We start from the raw sequence: 19,869 nt of genomic DNA, 5'->3' as shown, positions 1-19,869 counted from the left end.
TTCATTCTGTTGAGTGGACTGAAAAGGAGTCCTGACTACTCTCTTTATGGTTAAATCATGAGAGTATACAGAACAAATATTTTCTTTGGAGGCATCTGTAAAGATTGTTGGTCCTTTAAGAGGAACCTTAGAAACCATTTCTTCAAAAATCCATCGCCAATTATGTAGTAGCTGGGTTATCTTTAATGGAGATCCATGTGCAAAATTTGGAGCGGTGGCCAATAAAATTTGCCATTCTGGGATGGTCTCACAGCATACATTTGTGCATTAGTATAGAATGTGTATATTTTTTCAGGACTTATTCCAGATAATTGTATTACTCTCTTAATAGCCTTTAATAAAATCCTAGCCACAAGCTCTGGGTAAGGAGAAAGGCTTTGTTCTGGTTGTGCTGGGAGGTTCACCCACTCAATCACACTGTCTCCTTGATGAAGGACTGTTGTGGGTGCCTCTTTTGTAGCAAAAACTGATATTTCCAAGGGTTTTTGAGTGACTCTTTCAACCACATTGGATAAAGCCAGTTCAACTTCTCTCAAAGCCTCTTGTGCTTCTTTTGTAAGCTAGCATGGTGAATTTAAAGCACTGTCTCCCCTTAAAATGTCATATAGAGGTTGTAGTTGATTGGTTGTAACGAGCTGTCGTCTCCAGAAGCTGCCGGATCGCTCTCTGGGAAGAGATCTGCTGTGTCTACTCAAATCTCTCCGATTCTTCTTCCTGTAGTGAACCGTTGTCTCCAGGCAGTTGCTGTTAACTCTTGTCCTTAGAAGTGACTTCCCTTCCTGCAGAGAGCCCCGTCAAGCCTGATGCAATGCAGAGTCTTTCTTCTTGAATCCTGGCTCTGAATCTCCTCCAGCTCTTATCCTTCTCCAGGCCGATCTGCTCTCTGGGCCCAGTGCTATCTCTTTTATCCTCCCAGAGAATGGGCGTGGGATAATGCAAGGGCTTCTGGGAAGAACCACCCCAGCCAATGAGCTTGCCCCCTCTATCAAGTCAACCTGAGTTCTCACCTTGTAATTGTCCAGAAAACCTGAATTCTCACCTTGTCACTGTCCAGACAACCTGAGTTCTCACTTAGTAATCCTAACATCTCCCCCTTTCTTTTGATTTAGAACATAGGACAGTCATGACCTTGAAACATAAATCCATCAATATGGGAAGTATTACAGATAATTACATAAATGACCTTGAAACATAAATCCATCAATATGGGAAGTATTACAGATAATTACATAAATTACATAAGCACATAGTAACATAGTAACATAACACATGCTAGAAGTATATAACATAATCATAAATTGAAAATTTATAAATGTCCATAAGTCCATTGTCCATTAGTCTCATCTTGTGTGAGGAAGTCCAATGATTCCTGCTGGTTTTAAAGTTCTTTAACAGTCTTCTTATTATCCATGCTCTTTCAGTGTCAGATGTTTCTTAGATCTTCTCCTTTATTTTGAGGTCTTTCTCTTTTTCTTTCTCTCTCTGATGGATAAGGCGAATATGACTCGTTGGCACCCATCTGATTCCTTCTCCTGCTGAAGAAATACAAGCAAACCCTCTCCCCCAGGCAGTTAACCTATCTAATTACCTTCTATTTACCACTTTCTAAATCTCTTCTCATCATCTGGCAATTACATTGGAGTTGTTTGCACTGGACACAGCCCTGTTGGTTTAAAAGGCCTGTATTCTCCCCAAGTGTAATCCATTTTTGCAATCTGATTGCCTTTTGGCTCACTTATCAGGTAATCCCGTTCTGCCATGTGATTGCTTTTCTGCTGGTTGATCAAATCAGAGTCCTGACCTTCTAAAGGTTCTTTGGGTGTAACATCAGCTGCCATCATGCTCCAAGTCTTTTTTGCCTGGGGCCCTGGTCCTAGGCCCCTCATCCCATTTCCCTGAATTATTCTACACTCTGATGCCCAATGGAGTCCTCTGTTGCATTTTGGACATGGGGTTTTAGGTCTTCTCTCACCCTGTCTTCTCACTGTATCTCCATACCTACACTGAGCTCTTAGATGCCCAATTTTTCCACATTGAAAACATCGCCGAGTTTCTCTAGAAGGCCCTTGCCAGGAGGGACCCTGTCTTTCCACATTCATCATTGTCCGGGTGTAAAAAGCATTTGTTCCCACTGTAGCACAGCGTCTTATGATCTCCTCTAAAGGAGCATCTTTGTCTAATCCCCATATAATTCTTTTGCAAATCTCATTGGCATTTTCCTTAGCCAGATGTCTGGTCATTATTTCTGTAGCTGCATTTTCTCCAATACTTCTTTTGACAGCAGTTTGCAAACGTCCCACAAAATCTGCAAAAGGTTCATTGGGACCTTGCTGTATTTTAGTGAAAGCCTCTCCACGATCTTTCTGTCCAGGAAGGACACCCCAAGCTTTTATTGCAGCCTTAGCAATTTGTTCATACACTGTCATGGTATAATGAATCTGTTCTGAATTCTCTCCATACTGACCTTCACCAGCTAAGTGCTCAAAAGTGAATTGTGTGTTAACTCCTATTTCCAAATTGCATCTGACTTGAATTTTACATAATTCATGAAATTCCGCAAGCCATAATAAATTTTCTCCAGGTTCCAGACATGTCCTTGCTATGGATTTCCAATCATTCGGGGTTAGGACTTCATAAGACAAACCATCTAGTAACATTTTGACATAAGCTGATGTAGCCCCATAAAGGGTACAACCTTTTTTCAAATCCTTAATTTTATTCAAATCTAAAGGTGCATATCTTCTCCTTTTTTTACCTACAGAGTCAGTATTTTCAATCACAGGATATGCATGTATAAAATCACTTATATCCTGTCCTTCTCTCTTAGCTTTAACCAATGCTTTTTCTAATCTTGTCATAGGCTTAGGCTTCTTCACAGGCAATTCTGTTTGTGTTTCTGCCTCTTCCCCTCTTTCTTCCTCCATCTCTGAAGGTGGGGTTGATGCGGGCCTGTCAATAATCTGTTCTCTAGGCAGGGTTGAAGCTTCTTCAAGAGAATCATACCATAATTCCTCATTTAAATCCTCTTGCTCTAGGGAAAGATCTTGATCTTTCCTTTTTCCCTCACACTTCCTCCTCTGTTCATTTTTAGAACTTTTCCTTCTCCTACAACTTGCTTGATAGTTTAAGGCTAATTGAACTATGTTGTAGATATAAAATACTTCTGCAGAAATTGAACGAGGCCCATTTTTTGCTTGAAATTCTTTCATTTCATATCCCACTAGCTTCCATTTATCTACATCTATCTTTTCTTCCTCTAAGAACCAAGGGGATGTGCGTCTTAATGCAGCCAAGAGTTTAGCAATCTGTACCCAGGTTACAAGTAAACTCTGCTCCTCAATTATGTTGATTATACTCTCTATAGTACCACTCCTGAATGGGGGTGGAGCTGAGGTTGCTTCTGGGGCTGGGGATGAGTCGGCTGAGGTCCAGGAATTGAATATAGCTAACATCTGCCCCATTTCAGCTATTAAGAGATTCCTGGTTTAGCCCTTAACAAGTTAAGTTCCTTATTTATCTATTAGCACGCTCACTTAATCTTTAACAAAGTTTCCTCGTTACTCACGGTTCTGGGTCAGAGAGACTGAGATCTAGATCGGAAGCTTTTCCACTGGAATCAGGACTGTGTCTGCCCCACGTTGGGCGCCAATTGTAACGAGCTGTCGTCTCCAGAAGCTGCCGGATCGCTCTCTGGGAAGAGATCTGCTGTGTCTACTCAAATCTCTCCGATTCTTCTTCCTGTAGTGAACCGTTGTCTCCAGGCAGTTGCTGTTAGTTAACTCTTGTCCTTAGAAGTGACTTCCCTTCCTGCAGAGAGCCCTGTCAAGCCTGATGCAATGCAGAGTCTTTCTTCTTGAATCCTGGCTCTGAATCTCCTCCAGCTCTTATCCTTCTCCAGGCCGATCTGCTCTCTGGGCCCAGTGCTATCTCTTTTATCCTCCCAGAGAATGGGCGTGGGATAATGCAAGGGCTTCTGGGAAGAACCACCCCAGCCAATGAGCTTGCCCCCTCTATCAAGTCAACCTGAGTTCTCACCTTGTAATTGTCCAGAAAACCTGAATTCTCACCTTGTCACTGTCCAGACAACCTGAGTTCTCACTTAGTAATCCTAACAATTGGTAGTTAAGCTTAACACTGGACGCATCCATTGGATATCTTCTATTAGTTTTTGGAAATCATTTAAGGTGTTCAACTTCTCTGTTCTTAAAGAAAGCTTTTGTACTATGAGTGTCTTAGGACATACTTCATATTCTAAATATTGAAAAGGAGTATGTCTTTGAATTTTTTCTGTAGCTATATGCAGTTTGTAGTACTTTAGTGTTTACATGGTCTTTTGTAGACATGCTTCTAACATTTGTTCCTCAGATGCACATCCCAAAATATCATCCATATAATGTAACAATATTACTTTTGGAAAGGCTTTTCTTACTGGAACAAGAACAGCAGCAACATACATTTGGCACATAGTAGGGCTGTTTTTCATTCCCTGTGGCAAAACTGTCCATTCATATCTTTTATAAGGCTCAGCCAAATTAACAATAGGCACTGAAAAAGCAAATCTTTTCATATCCTCCTTATCTAGAGGGATAGAATAGAAACAATCTTTAATGTCTATAACCCAAAGAGGACATTCTCTTGGCAACTGAGTAGGAGATGGAAGTCCAGGCTGAAGAGTTCCCATAGTTTCCATCTGTTCATTTACTCTTCTTAGATCAGTTAACATCCTCCATTTCCCAGATTTCTTTTTCACCACAAATACTGGGGAATTCCAAGGACTTAGAGAAGGCCGCAAATGCCCTTGGTCAAGTTGTTCTTCCACTATGTCTAATAAGGCCTGAATTTTATCACTTCTTAAGGGCCACTGTTCTACCCACACTGGCGAATCAGTCTTCCACTGAATAGGAACTGGTGAAAGTGCAGGTAGGCCTTCAACAGCAGCCCTGCCTAAAAAGCCGAAGTGCTTATTTGTAATCCTATCTGCTGTAAAGTGTCTCTTCCGCACAGATTGATGGAGATTTTTTCAACCACAAAAGGAGTAAAAACTCCTGTTTCACCTTCAAATATCCATCTCAAGGGCCTAGCACTAACTTCTGCTGCTGTTGATCCTCCTACCCCAGACATGTAGGTGTCTGCCTTAATCTTTGGCCAGTGACCGGGCCAATTGGCACCTCTAATAACTGTACAATCTGCACCCGTGTCTACCAATCCTTCTAATGGTATTCCATTTATATAAATAGTAAGCATAGGTCGGTCAGCTGTCACAGCTGCTGTCCAATATATTCCTGGATTTTGTTCACTGGAGTCAGAATCTAGGCGACTATCACCAGATTGCTTATTAAAGGCATGTAACAATAAGCCTGATGATACTATTTCTCCTGGTTGATAAATCACACATCTCCCTGTGTTAGTGACTGGGATATTAGCTACACGTTCTCCAGTTTCCCACATCAGTGTATGGATAGACACTGTTTTGTAAGCACTGTCAGAAGGTGAAATGGTCAAGCCTATTGTGCCTGGAGGCAAAGGATCCATAGGCTCAGGAACAGATTTCACTTCTCCAGGGAGTATCTCAGTAGTCTCTACTGCACACAACTCTATTTTTCCTAATTTCAATCCCTTTCTTCCATCTGATTGCCTTTTGGTTGATTGATCATGTCTTAAATTTCTCTGGATGTAACCTTGGCTGCCATCATGCCCCACCTGGGGGGCGGAAGCTGGGCCCCCCCTTTCATTTCCCTGGGTCAATCTACATTCGGAGGCCCAGTGGAGACCCTTGTGACATTTTGGACATGGAGTTTTAGGTCTTCTCTCACCCTGTCTTCTCACTGTATCTCCATACCTACAGTGAGCTCTTGGATGTCCAATTTTTCCACATTGAAAACATCGCCGAGTTTCTCTAGAAGGCCCTTGCCAGGAGGGATCCTGTCTTTTCCACGTTCTTCATGGTCCGGGTGTAAAAAGCATTTGTTCCACTATGGCACATCGTCTTATGATCTCCTCTAAAGGAGTATCTTTGTCTAATCCCCATATAATTCTTTTGCAAATCTCATTGGCATTTTCCTTAGCCAGATGTCTGGTCATTATTTCTGTAGCTGCATTTTCTCCAATAGTTCTTTTGATAGCAGTTTGCAAACGTCCCACAAAATCCGCAAAAGGTTCATTGGGACCTTGCTCTATTTTAGTGAAAGCCTCTCCCCGATCTTTCTGTCCAGGGAGGACACCCCAAGCTTTTATTGCAGCCTTAGCAATTTGCTCATACACTGTCATGGTATAATTAATCTGTTCTGAATTCTCTCCATACTGACCTTCACCAGCTAAGTGCTCAAAAGTGAATTGTGTGTTAACTCCTATTTCCAAATTGCATTTGACTTGAATTTTACATAATTCATGAAACTCCACAAGCCATAACACATTTTCTCCAGGTTCTAGGCATGTCCTTGTTATGGATTTCCAGTCATTTGGGGTTAGGACTTCATAAGACAAACCATCTAGTAATATCTTAACATAAGCTGATGTAGCCCCATAAAGGGTACAACCTTTTTTCAAATCTTTAATTTTATTCAAATCTAAAGGTGCATATCTTCTCCTTTTTTGACCTACAGAATCAATCTCTTCAATCACAGGATATGCATGTATAAAATCACTTATATCCTGTCCTTCTCTCTTAGCTTTAACCAATGCTTTTTCTAATCTTGTCATAGGCTTAGGCTGCTTCACAGGCAATTCTGTTTGTGTTTCTGCCTCTTCCCCTCCTTCTTCCTCCACCTCTGAAGGTGGGGTTGATGTGTGCCCGTCAATAATCTGCTCTCTAGGCGGGGTTGAAGCTTCTTCAAGAGAATCAGAGTCATCACACCCTAATTCCTCATTTAAATCCCTTTGCTCTAGGGCAAGATATTGATCTTTCCTTTTTTCCTCACACTTCCTCCTCTGTTCATTTTTAAAACTTTTCTTTCTCCTACAACTTGCTTGATATTTAAGGCTAATTGAACTATGTTGTAGATATAAAATACCTCTGCAGAAATTGAACGAGGCCCATTTTTTGCATGAAATTCTTTCATTTCAAATCCCACTAGCTTCCATTTATCTACATCTATCTTTTCTTCCTCTAAGAACCAGGGGGATGTGCGTCTTAATGCAGCCAAGAGTTTAGCAGTCTGTACCCAGGTTACAAGTAAACTCTGCTCCTCAATTATCTTAATTATACTCTCTATAGTACCACTCCTGATTGGGGGTGGAGCTGAGGCTCCTCTGGGGCTGGGGTTGAGGGATTGTCTTTAGCTAACATCTGCCCCATTTCAGCTATAAGATATTGCTGGTTTAGCCCTTTACAAGTTAAGTTCCTTATTTGCCTATTAGAACACTTACTTAATCTTTAACAAAGTTTCCTTATTCACGGTTCTGGGTCAGAGAGACTGAGATCTGGATCGGAGGCTTTTTCACTGGAATCAGGATCGTGTCTGTCCTTGTTCAGGCGCCAAATTGCTATGGTCCAGTCTAGCTCCTCTGAAGGGCTCAGAATAAGTCCTTGTCAGGATAAGCAAAAGTCCTTGCCCCACGTTGTGGACGCCAAAATGTAACATGCTGTTGTCTCCAGAAGCTGCTGATTGCTCTCTGGGAGGAGATCTGCTGTGTCAACTCAAATCTCTTGGACAGATTCTTCTTCCTGTAGAGAACCATTGTCTCCAGACAGTTGCCGTTAACTCTGGTCCAGAGAAGTGACTTCCCTCTTTTATCCTCCCAGAGAATGGGCATGGGATAATGCAAGGGCTTCTGGGAAAAATTACCTCAACCAATGAACTTGCTCCTCCTAAGCATGCAAGCTCTTGCCCAGGAATTCACAAGTCAAACTCCCAGTAAAGGCCGGAACTAGAAAATTGTTAAGTACCGACTTAGCACTTAGTAAGAACCTAATATCTCATTATCTCATTAGCACTTAGTAAGAACCTAACAGCTTCTGGCTTTGGAGAAGCAGGTAAGAAAGGAGATATGGCCTGTCTTGTTGGTGCTTTATTCTTAACTTTGTGTTGTCTCCCTGAGCATCTCCTTCAGCCTTTCCTGTAGACATAGTGGCAGCAATGGTGAGTTGCTCCCTTCTCTTCCCATGCTTCATATTCAATCCAACCATAGCTAAACTTTTTATTTGCATACTATACATGGAACTATGTATTTTTGATAGGAAGAAAAAGAACAATAGATGTATGCCAAGTGTACAGTGAATAAAGCACCAAACCTAAAGTCATGAAGACTCATTTTCAAATCCAGTTCAAATCCAGCCTAAGATATTTACTAACTTCACCCTATTTGCCTCAGTTTCTTTATCTATAAAACAAGCTGAATAAGGAAATGACAAACTATTCCCAGTATTTTTGCTGAGAAAAACCCAAATGGGCTCACAAAGAATTGGACATAACTGAAACAGCTTAACAATTACAGCAATCGAGAATTCTTTTATCACTTAAATCTCTGGTTTCAGCCTTCTAATTCAGGCCTTTCCCCAGAATTACTAACTTCTCTCTCTCTCTCTCTCTTTCTCTGTCTCTTTCTCTCTCTCTCTCTCTCTCTCTCTCTCTCTCTCTCTCTCTCTCTCTTTCTCTCTCTCTCTCTCTCTCTCTCTCTCTCTCTGTCTCTCTCCCTCTCTCTCCCTCTCTCTCTCTCTTTCTCTGTCTCTCTCTGTCTCTCTCTCTCTGTCTCTTTCTCTGTCTCTTTCTCTCTCTTTCTCTGTCTCTTTCTCTCTCTGTCTCTCTCTCTCTCTTTCTCTGTCTCTTTCTCTCTCTCTCTGTCTCTCTCTCTTCTCTCTCTCTCTCTCTCTCTGTCTCTCTCTCTCTCTGTCTCTGTCTCTCTCTCTCTCTCTTTCTCTCTCTGTCTCTCTCTCTGTGTCTCTCTCCCCTGTCTCTGTCTCTGTCTCTGTCTCTGTCTCTGTCTCTCTCTCTCTCTCTCTCTCTCTCTCTCTCTCTCTCTCTCTCTCTCTCTCTGTTATTGTTTTTTGCTTGTATTCACATGAAATTCCTATAAAGCAGCTCAAATGTTGTCAAAAAGAAAGACTAAAAACTTGGATAAACCAGAGACGATAGTTAGTCCCTTGAAAAATTGAGTTGGCTGTTTTCTGTTCACCCACACGTCTTATACAACAGTAATATATACTCAGAAGAAGATAATTTATTTTTCTTATATGGATGTGCCTCTGGCTTACTAGGCTGGTAGAAGAAATTTACCACCATAAAACCTAGCATCCATCCTGTTATAAATGCTTTCCTGTAGGAATAAGACAGATAGGGGAAGGAGCCAATGGCTAAGCTAAATGAGTACACCAGGAGGTTTGGTATTACTTAGGGCCTAGCTACTTCAATAGGTCAACAGAAACCATGATAAACTATTTAGAAGGATAGTTCTGGTTTTCATTGGCTTTCCTCTCCCATCATGTTAACCAATTACATATCCTAAGGAAATATTGTACTTTCACATGTAATTTTTCAGAGTCTGAAATTCTTTGTTTTTGTCTGGGAAAGAAATAAAAAAGTTTCCATAGAAACTTTTTATTGCTAAGAATAGAAAGCCAATGTATGTTTGAGTCATAGAATTTTAGAAGCCAGTGAATGTATTCTTCTAACTCTAGGCTTACCTTTAAATTAGCTTAACTAATAAACTACTTAAAATTCACTAGAGAACCCTAATAATTACTGTACTCTTCATTTGTGCATGGTACCTCTTCCTGAGTTACACTAGTTAATAAAGCCAGACTACTCAAATTAAAACTGAAGAACTAGGCTTCTAGCTCCCCTTGTTTAATGGTTGAGCTCTAGGAATTGCATAGACCAATAGGGTTTTGTTGTTATTGGGAGGGAGGTGAAGGGCAGGGATAGCAAGAAGAGAAATTATTTTATATTATCTCTTTCACACTATGTTCTTTGACTTTTTTCCCTTACTCCGAGCCAGGTGTAGGGCAACCAAGATTTGGTTCGAGGGTACCAGTATCTGGGGCAGATGAGTACTTCCCCACAACAGTTCAAAAATCTTCACGTTCCCTCCATAGTCTGAGGCTGACCTTCATTGCACAGCAGGATGCCATTTCCTCAGTCACCTCCCCAGGGAGCATTCCTGTCTCTCTATCACCATGACATCTTTTTTCCAGGGATCACCTTTTTTTTCCAACTCCTCTGGAAGAAATGTGTATGGTATCTTCTACCCTCATAACTACCCTCCCTCATAGACATATTGCCCTCCCAGCCACTGTTTCCCTTCTTATCCATTGTTTGCCCAGGCAAATAGATTCTTAATCTTAGCTCTCTTCTTCCCCTCACTTCAGAATTCTGATAATTTGCTTTTATGAAAGACATTGTTTTTCATTTTACTCTGGTGTTCTTTCTGTTTTCCACTTGTTGACAATTGTAACAGTACAATTTAAAAACTTGATTGAGCCAGAATTTCTTTGATTATAGCCAGAAATATGTATCTATCTCAAAATCTCAAAAGAAGGAAATACATTCCATATTTAGCTAAATTTAGCAAATAAGTACAAATAAGACAAAAAGTACTTGATAAGGTAAAAAATACTTTCTTATAATTAGGTAAGTATCTTTGGAAGTGGGACAAAATAGAAATAATATTGTGAGAAATTTCTCAATTAAGAAAAATAAAGGCAAAGAAAAACAGGGGAGAGCCAGAGAGGCAAACCCAGCAGCTGGGTTTGGAAAAACAAGTATTAATTCTTTAGTCTTTCAGTAAATGTGGCAAGTGATTATTTGAGAGGAGGGTAAAAGCAGTAGACAGAAGGTTGACTAGATTGAAGACACTGCTTCATGAAGTGATATTGCTAAGGGTGAAGGATGGCAAAAGGCAGCCCACCAAACAAAAATTTAAATGAATAATTATACATAGGAAAATGTGGTAACGTGTCAACCAAACAAAACCCGCCTCCAGTCTGAGTGACCAGAGTCTGAATTGAGTAAACTAGAGACAAGAGAGGGAGCAATCGAACAGTTTAGTTTCAAAGTGAGGAAAATGGCTTGCAAGCAAGAACATGTGCCAGAGCCCTGCCCTGGTGGGGAGTCCTGCTTTAGAATGGGCAGATCTGGCTACACAGTGAACTGTAACCCTGACAGTGAGGGGTAACAGCAACGAGACATCTTTGATTCACAGCAGGACTTCATGACTAGAACAAGATTACTTGTCCGAGCTTGTATAGTGCTTGTCTGATCTTGGCAAACATCCGGTGCTGGTCAAAGCAATAATTATGTGATTTTGCCAGAGGATAAGATGATCCAGAGGGTGAGCACAAAGGACTGTTGTTATGTCTTGGTAAGGGCACAGCCTGCTTGCTCTGGAAAGCGATCTCCTAATATTTTGACACATGGAAAGAGAACAGAAGTTGGTTGGAGCTGAAATTTAGTATCCTAGATATTCTCTCTTTTATGAGGTGATGGAAGCATGGGGGAAAAAAAAGATAAAGGATTTAGCTCATAAATGGGAAGGTAGAATTTAGACAAGATAAATGAAAATCTTGGATTAAGAAATGATACAAAAGAAGACTATTTAAGTTCATGTGAGAGGAGACTGGACAAGGGAGGAAACAGGATTTTGAACCACACATTTATAGGGATAGGGAAAGTAAAGGATCAAAATGGTAAAGGGAACAACAGATAAAGGGTAATGAACACTTTAATCAAGGTTTTTTTTTTCTCATTTATTTTATTTTTTACTTTTTTTGCAATTAATAGTATTTTTCTCAATTACATATAAAACTAGTTTTTAACATTCATTTTTAAAAATAGTTTTTATTTACCCAGATATATGCATGGGTAATTTTACAATGTTGACAATTGCCAAACCTTGTATTCTAATTTTTCCCCTTCTTTCCCTCCTCCCAGATGGCAAGTTGACTAATACATATTCAATATGTTAAAGTATAAATTAAATGCAATATATGTATACATGTCCAAACAGTTGTTTTGCTGTACAAAAAGAATCGGACTTTGAAATAGTGTACATTTAGCCTGTGAAGGAAATCCAAAATGCAGGCAGACAAAATTAGAGGATTGGGAATTGTATGTAGTCATCTCCCAGAATTCTTTCTCTGGATGTAGCTGGTTCAGTTCATTACTGCTCAATTAGAACTGATTTAGTTCATCTCATTGTTGAAAATGGCCAGAATTGGGACAGCTAGGTGGTGCAGTGGATAGAGCACCAGCCCTGAATTCAGGAGGACCCGAGTTCAAATCTGATCTCAGACACTTAACACTTCCTGGCTGTGTGACCCTGGACAAATCACTTAACCCCAGCCTCAGGAAAAAAAAAAAAAGAAAGAAAAAAGAAAATGGCCAGAATTGAATATCAGAATTGATCATCATATAGTATTGTTGTTGAAGTATACAACAATCTTCTAGTCCTGCTCATTTCACTCATCATCAGTTAATGTAAGTCTCTCCAGGCCTTTCTGAAATCATCCTGTAATCAAGGAACTTTTAATGGGATTAATAAATACATGAGGAAGAGGGAAATTCTATGGGAACAAACTAGGATCAAATTGTTGGCTTAGAAGGAATGATAAAAATCAACACAAAAGAAAGAAAAATGTGACTATAACAGTCTTTGAGGCTTTAAAATTCTGAGACATAATTTCTGGGTAACTAAAATTCATTTGATTAATTATGACTGGCAAATAATTAATAAAATGGGTCAGAGTCACTCTTGGAGACCAAAGACAAAACTTGGAGGACATTAAATGCTTATAAAGCCTTTTGAAAAGTACATATTTTCAACAGGTAGAAATCAACTCTGGTTAATAATTAATGGGAGAATGAATATTATAATGATAGGTGAACTTCTTCAAATGAGGGGCTGGTGATTGTTATACAAATATTGCCACTGAGACAAAGAAAGGCTCATGTTAAACCAGATCCCATGTTGGCAATCTATAGAAAAGGATCTATCCTCCACTCAATGAAAATAAACAGTGACAGGATAAGAATTCCACCTAAATAAGGTGGTCTGGGTGTGAAGAATCCTTTGTTCAGGCTCAGAAATGCTGCAGAGTCTGGCTTTGAATGAGGAAATAGAAAAGAAAAGAAAAAAAACTTGGATTCCATCATATTAATTGATTATTAATATAAAAGAGGTAAAATTTAAAAGAGATACCTACAATAATACAAGATACTCAAAGTAACCAAACATGAATCCGATTCTTACCTAAAATCAGATGGTAAAACTGAAGAAATCATAAAGAACTTCCAAGATAACGCTGACCCAGACAAATTTATAAATGAATTCTACTTAACTTCTAAAGAACAGTTAAAACTCATTCTCCATGAATTAACCTGAATGACTAAGAAAGTAAGCATAGTACTTAATTCATTTTAGGAGAATACTGTTCCTAAACTAGGAACTAGATAAAGTTAAGAAACTGAACCATTTAAGAATATCACTAATAAATAGTGATAGAAATTTTTTAAATAAAAAAGACTATAGCAATACAGAATATTCACTATGGCAAAATTGGATTTATACCTGGAATGCAAGAGTGCTTCAGAATTCAGGAAACCATAAGACTTTTTGTATCAAAAGCTAAAATAGATTATATATCAGTATGCAAGGGGAAAACCTTTGACAAATCATAATTATAATAATAACTTATCTATATATATTTACATATATACATACATATACGTATGTGTGTGTGTGTATATATATATATATATATATATATATATATATATATATATATATATATATATATATATATATATGGAGGAGAAGAGGGGGGAGAGAGAGAGCGCTTTAAGGTTTGCAAAGTGCTTTACAAATATTATTTTAGTTTATCCTCACTACGATTTTGGAAAGCATGTGTGCTATTATTATTTACAGATGAAACTGAGGCACCAAGAAGTTAAGTGACACAGGGTTATATAGCTATTAAGCATCTAGATTTGAATTTCCTTATTTCAGATCCAGTGCTCTGTCTACCACTGCACTTCTCTCTATCACTTAAGAGGGATGGATTTCAGGTCACAAAGTGGGAATGAAGATAGAAATGGATGATGAATTCTGTTTTGTATGTAGTGAGTTTGAGACACTGATGGGAATCAAAAGTATAGAATTCTTCTCATTCTCATGTTTTCTGCAACATATTGAATGTACTGATGATAGATGATATTGTTATATAATAATAACATTTATAAAAACATAGCATAAAAAACAAAACATAAAACCATGGCTTATTATGAGCCAGCCCTATTCTAATTATTATATATTTTACTAATATAGTTAAGTATACAATAATAATTATTCTTATTACAATTATTATTTCTTTCAATCCTCACAATGCCTATGGAAAAATAGGTATTATCCTCCATTTTAAAATTGAGGAAATTGAGGTAGACAGCCATTGTGATTTACCCAGGGCTAACGTCTAAAACTGATTTGAATTTAGGCCTTTCTGACTCTAGATCCAGTGCTCTATCCACTGTCCCATCTAGCTGATAGCTAACATTATATTATCAATACACTCTGTATGTTATAGAGCACTATTAAACTAAGAATGAAAAAAATGAGAGAAACTATTTAGTCATTGCTTTACATCTGTTCTGTGTTACATGTATCATGTTATATATCATAGTGAGACCTGGCTTGACTTCCCTGTCTAAAATAGGTCATGCAAAGTATTTAGTTTTCAAGTCACATTTCAGCATTTGGTGGCAAAACTCTTTTGCATCTTTGATTTAACTTCTTCCCTCCTGCTCCCCAAGTGCAGACATCTCCCAAAGCCATTCCCTGATCTTCGCTTTCTCAATCCAGTTTCTGAACACTTTCCCAGGCTATCAGCCAAACTAAGAGCAGGCTTCTTTCATGTTACCTGTTGAAATTCTGTTCTTTCTTCAGGGTACAGTTCAATACCAACTTCTCCATGAAGCTTTCTCTGGTCTTAGCACAAAGTCTTCTCCTTCCTCAAATTTCTTATATGATTGTTTGTACTTAATATGTGTATTAATATACATATTAATCTCCCTTTTGTATTTAATATATGTATCAGAATGTTAGATTGCAAGATCCTTAAAAAAACTTGACATTCCTTTTTCTAATACGTAACAATGCCTTGAACATAGTGGCTATCTGATAATAGACATGTGTTATAGATATATATGTGCATATGTACAATTATAGACATGTAAGATAATAGACATATATGTGGATATTACAGATAATAGACATATACACACATATAAATGGATCGAATTAAATATAGAAACAATTTTCTATGGCAGAATGTCATTTAGATATATATGTGTGAGATGGCGGGGAGGAGTTGAGTCTTCCCAGAATGCCAGCCTGCCTGTGTTTCATGAAAACCATAAATGTGTTGTAGCCTCATTTGACCCATTTCTGACATCTCGTGGGCCCAAACTAATAAAGTAACAAAGTTGCCTAATTTATGTTCTCTTTGCCCTATTTTAGGTGCCAAAGACAGGTAGCAAAATGAGAGCAAGGCCTTTACAAACAGAATCTTGTGCCTTATTATCTGAAAAAAGAGACAAGAAATGATGAAAGAAATAAGATAGTACTGCTATATTTCAAAACTCATATTTCTCTTCACTGCCGATACTAATTAATTTTGCCTTTATAACCTCCAAAATATTCTTGAAATCTTTTGAAATATAGATAAGTAGTCTACCTAAGTTTAAATGATCATGTTTTATTTTCTTTCTTCCAATTGAGTTATGGTTCATATTTTTCTTGAAGAAATGGATAGGAATTGATAGAAAGCTGATCTCAGAGCTTGAGAAACCTGGATTCAAACGTTGCATCTTAACACACTATCTGCGTGACCCTAGACAAGTCACTCTTAGAAACTCAGTAAGACTAAATTGTAGAAAAAATCCTAACCTGTATTTGGTTAGAGGAGTTTCCTCACTTCAGAATTTCCCTTACCAGTAAAATCACGGGACTGATCCTTTTTACTTACCCCTATTCTTTATTAAATTTTGGACCTCAGAACCTCTTTGAATCTTGAGATGAGAAGCTAGAAAAATAATTGTATGCTTGTCACCTGACCTTTTAAAATGATAGGAACTCAGTAAATAATATCTATTTCTAAGTTTGAATTAACATCTTGCACTTCTTTCTCTAAAGGAAGTAGAAATTCGAAACAAAGATCTGGAAGGACAACTCTCGGACCTAGAGCAGCGCCTGGAGAAAAGTCAGAATGAGCAAGAAGCTTTTCGCAATAATTTGAAGACACTTTTAGAAATTCTTGATGGAAAAATATTCGAACTAACAGAATTACGAGATAACCTGGCCAAGCTCCTAGAATGCAGCTAAAGGACCTGGGATTTCAGTGCTGATCCTCGTAAAGACGCGCTGTCTCTTCTTCATAGGACTACCTTGGGCTCTGCATCAAAGTTGCACAAAATTAGGATATTACTCCTCCACGAGGAGGACCTATTTGCAAATTGGAATAGGATATTTCAGTGTAAAATTTAGAATTCAGCTTGTAGCTAGTTAAAAACAAAATGAAAAACTTGAACTACAAATTACCTCCTTGTACATTATTGGCCATAGTTAACTAGAAAGCTATTAATAGTCATTTGATGCAATCCTTTTCTAATATTAGCCAGTGGGAGAATTAGCAGTGTCTGGGTCATATCCTCCCCTTTTTTTTTGTGTTGGACACAGTTGTAGATTATCTGCTTTTTAAATTTATTTATTTAAAATATCTAACTGCTGTGTTTTGTGCAAAAAAAAGCAAAAAACAAAAACCCAACAAACCCCAAATTTAGTGCTGAAAGCCCTGTGTTTTTATTTTTGTTTTTGTTTTGTTTTTTGTTGATGATGTTGTTGTAACCTTAATGATTTCTCAGGATACTTTGCACTGTTAAGAAGCAGTGTCTTTACCAATTAATTCTTGCCAGAAGTGAGAGCGAAATGTATCTTTAATTGAAACACAGATAATATAACTGCTTGTATAGAGTTCTTTTTTTATACTGGAAGATATTTCACTCTTGTTCACTCTGGTGTTCTATGATACTGTCCAGTGTATGGTTTACTTTTCCATATTGATTCCATGTATTTAGGATAAGATATTGTCTCCCATTTTATTACACATTTTAAAGCCAACAAATGAAGGCAGCTGAGTCCCTCAGAAAAAATTTCTTTTTAAATTTCTGATAAATTTGACATACTGTACTGAACTATAACAACCAGACAATGATGGTCTGGTCTGTCTAGCAATGTTAAGGATATTTACAAAATATGCAGTTACATTAAGATGTTTTATTTATATATTTTGCAAGAAATATTTTCTGAATGATCAATGCATTTCAATTTTAAGTGTAATAGTGGCGAATGGGGAATTAACTCTGTTTATTATAGCTCATTTTAAGGATGTATAGCTATTTTAAAGGGGATACATTTATGTTGAATTTGCCCGACTAAGAGGACTGTTTCTCACTGCTGTGATAATAGCAAATTGAGATAGAGACAGGTTTACTCTGTCTGGGTCTTCACACCACATCTGTATCCAAACCACAATAGGCAATATTCTGAACTGTTAACTAGATGTTTCAACATGGGAATTGAATTCACTAAGCTATGCTCAAGTGAACAGATTTTAAAGTTGTTTTGATGTAATTTTAAAAAAGATTTTTGGCAAACTTGCATTTCTTTATATGATATATTTATTTTAAGAAAATCTTTGAAAGGTAAGCCAAGCATCATTTTGTCTGCTTACTGAGTAGGAATTGCATCAAACTCCGTCCTCACTGTAAAATACCTATAATGTTGAAGAGGATTCTTTTTTAAAGTGGATGAATGAGTGTCTGACTTTGAAGATCAGTCTCAAGAGGCACTGATTTTTCTTTTGCACCCCACATTAATTTAAATGTTACATACAAAGTTAAGATTGTTAATAAATTTGTACAAGAGAACGCATCTTTCACTTAATGGACAGACTCTCTGTACTAGAACATTTGGGTCTGTTTATATTTATGTGTGTATGTTTCTAATGCACACTCATTGAATTTATATTAGAAAGAGTTCAAACACAAATGGCTTATTTATAAAATTACACTTTTTCTTTTAACAGTGAGTTATCAGGTGTTTCCTGAAAATTTTCCATCAGACCCTCAGTTATCCTATATTAATATATGTGCTCAAACATCCTGTAAGTCACCTCCATCTATTTGAGGCTATTTTCTCACCTCTTATTCTGGGGAGAACAATTTAGCTAAATACATTCAGAGCTGAGATATTTTTATGGTAAGTCACATAATTAATTTGATTTGATGGATGGAATTTAGAAGTAGAAGATGTCATGATATCCACAGATCCCAAGAAAGAAATATTCATTTAAATGGAGGTTTTAACTTGGGGATCAGGGAATTTAGTCATAAAGAAATAAAATAATGTAAGTTGATGGCATGGCAAGTGAATTATCATTTTAATGATGTAATAATTAAAATATTTTTACAATTTGACATAGGTGTCATTTAAATGTGGGAAAATAGTTCACTAAAATGTCTCCACTTGAATTGTATTAATATGTGAGACGTGTCATTCAATATATACATATAATTATATGTATATACACAGAAAATTATTTTTAATATTTTCCTACTGAAATGAAATTTGAAATTGGAAAATTTTGGAGATTTTTTTTCCCTTGTCCCATAGAGGATAGTTTTTGTTTTTTTAGAGATTAACAATCTATTGAAGGTTGCACCTTTTAAATTCCCAGATTGTTATAAGACGTGTACATTATAGGGGATAAGATGGATATAAATGCACATATAAATAAAATTTTATTGTTATGAATATTTTAAATGTTCACAACAGGTGCGTGTCTGGAAATTGTCATCTGCAGGTCATAATTAGATTGTGTGCCTCCTGTAGGCCCTCCATTTCTGTATTATGAAAATGATCATTTACATATTTGAAAAACTAATTTTTCCCAGAGAAAAATACTATATAGAGTACCTATATTTAGATCCAGCTGTGGGAACACAGTCATATAAATATTTGCCAGAAGATAATATTGGACAGAAGATAACCACAGAGTGCAGATATGGAATAATATGGGGTGGGGGTGGGGGGACCAGAGCAATCACATCATATATAACTTGTTATAATGACAACTATAGAGTCTTGTTAAAAAAATTTTTGAAAAAAAAAAAAACAAAAAACAAAAATACAATTTTTATTTTGAAATACACTTGCTGTTCTTCTGGAGAATGTACTTTTTCTCTTTATTTTTCTTTTCTCAAATCTTTTACAGGTATTTAAAAAAAAGTGTCTAAGTGATGGCAGCATTTAATCTTAAATCTTATAGGTGCTACTGGATTTTGCATTAGTGTGTTATGTTGTGAAATCCTGACTTTGACATAAAAGGTTTTTATAAGTATTTCCCTGTGTGGAAATTTAGTTTTTGGCCTCTCTCCTCTCTTTTTCTCTCTCCCTCCCTCCCTCTTTATTTCCTCTGCCCCTACCTCCCTCTTTCTCTTTTCTTATTCTTCCCTCTCTCTCCTGACCTCCTCTCCCCCTCCCTTCTTGTCTTCCTCTCTCCCTCTTTCTTCCCCTCTCTCCCCCTTCTCTCTTTCTCCCTTTTCCTCTCCCTTTCTCTCCTCCCTTTCTTTCTTTCTTTCTCCCTCCCCCACTTCTCTCTTTTTCTCTGTAAATAACAGAATCTCCAGGAAGTTTCATATCTTTTGGCCCATTAGAAGAATTCTAGGACCCACTTATCCTTACTGCCTTGCTGTTGTTTAACTTGCAAAAAAAAGAGATAAAATGATCTTGGACTTGGAGAACTTTAAGAGCTCAAAGTGGCCTTAGATACCATATTAGTCTAAAAGTTAAAGATGTTTACAGGTAGCTCTAAGGGCATGAGGC

At 37.5% G+C, this 19,869-nt stretch overlaps 1 protein-coding gene across 3 annotated transcripts in view; it reads left to right on the top strand.

The window, feature by feature from the left end:
- Positions 1 to 19,384, top strand: part of HOMER1 (homer scaffold protein 1) — a 171,184-nt gene extending 151,800 nt beyond the window's left edge. For all 3 annotated transcript variants that reach the window (XM_074282347.1, XM_074282349.1, XM_074282348.1), the window contains one exon: positions 16,120 to 19,384. In XM_074282347.1, coding sequence (XP_074138448.1) covers positions 16,120 to 16,308 — 189 coding nt within the window. In that variant the 3' untranslated portion in view covers positions 16,309 to 19,384. The remainder of the gene's footprint in view (positions 1 to 16,119) is intronic.
- Positions 19,385 to 19,869: the final 485 nt, after the last annotated feature.

Source organism: Sminthopsis crassicaudata, chromosome 1 (genome assembly GCF_048593235.1).
Source record: "Sminthopsis crassicaudata isolate SCR6 chromosome 1, ASM4859323v1, whole genome shotgun sequence".
Classification (NCBI taxonomy): Eukaryota; Metazoa; Chordata; class Mammalia; order Dasyuromorphia; family Dasyuridae; genus Sminthopsis; species Sminthopsis crassicaudata.
Note: the sequence above shows the minus strand (reverse complement) of the source record. Positions and strands in the feature narration are given on the sequence as shown.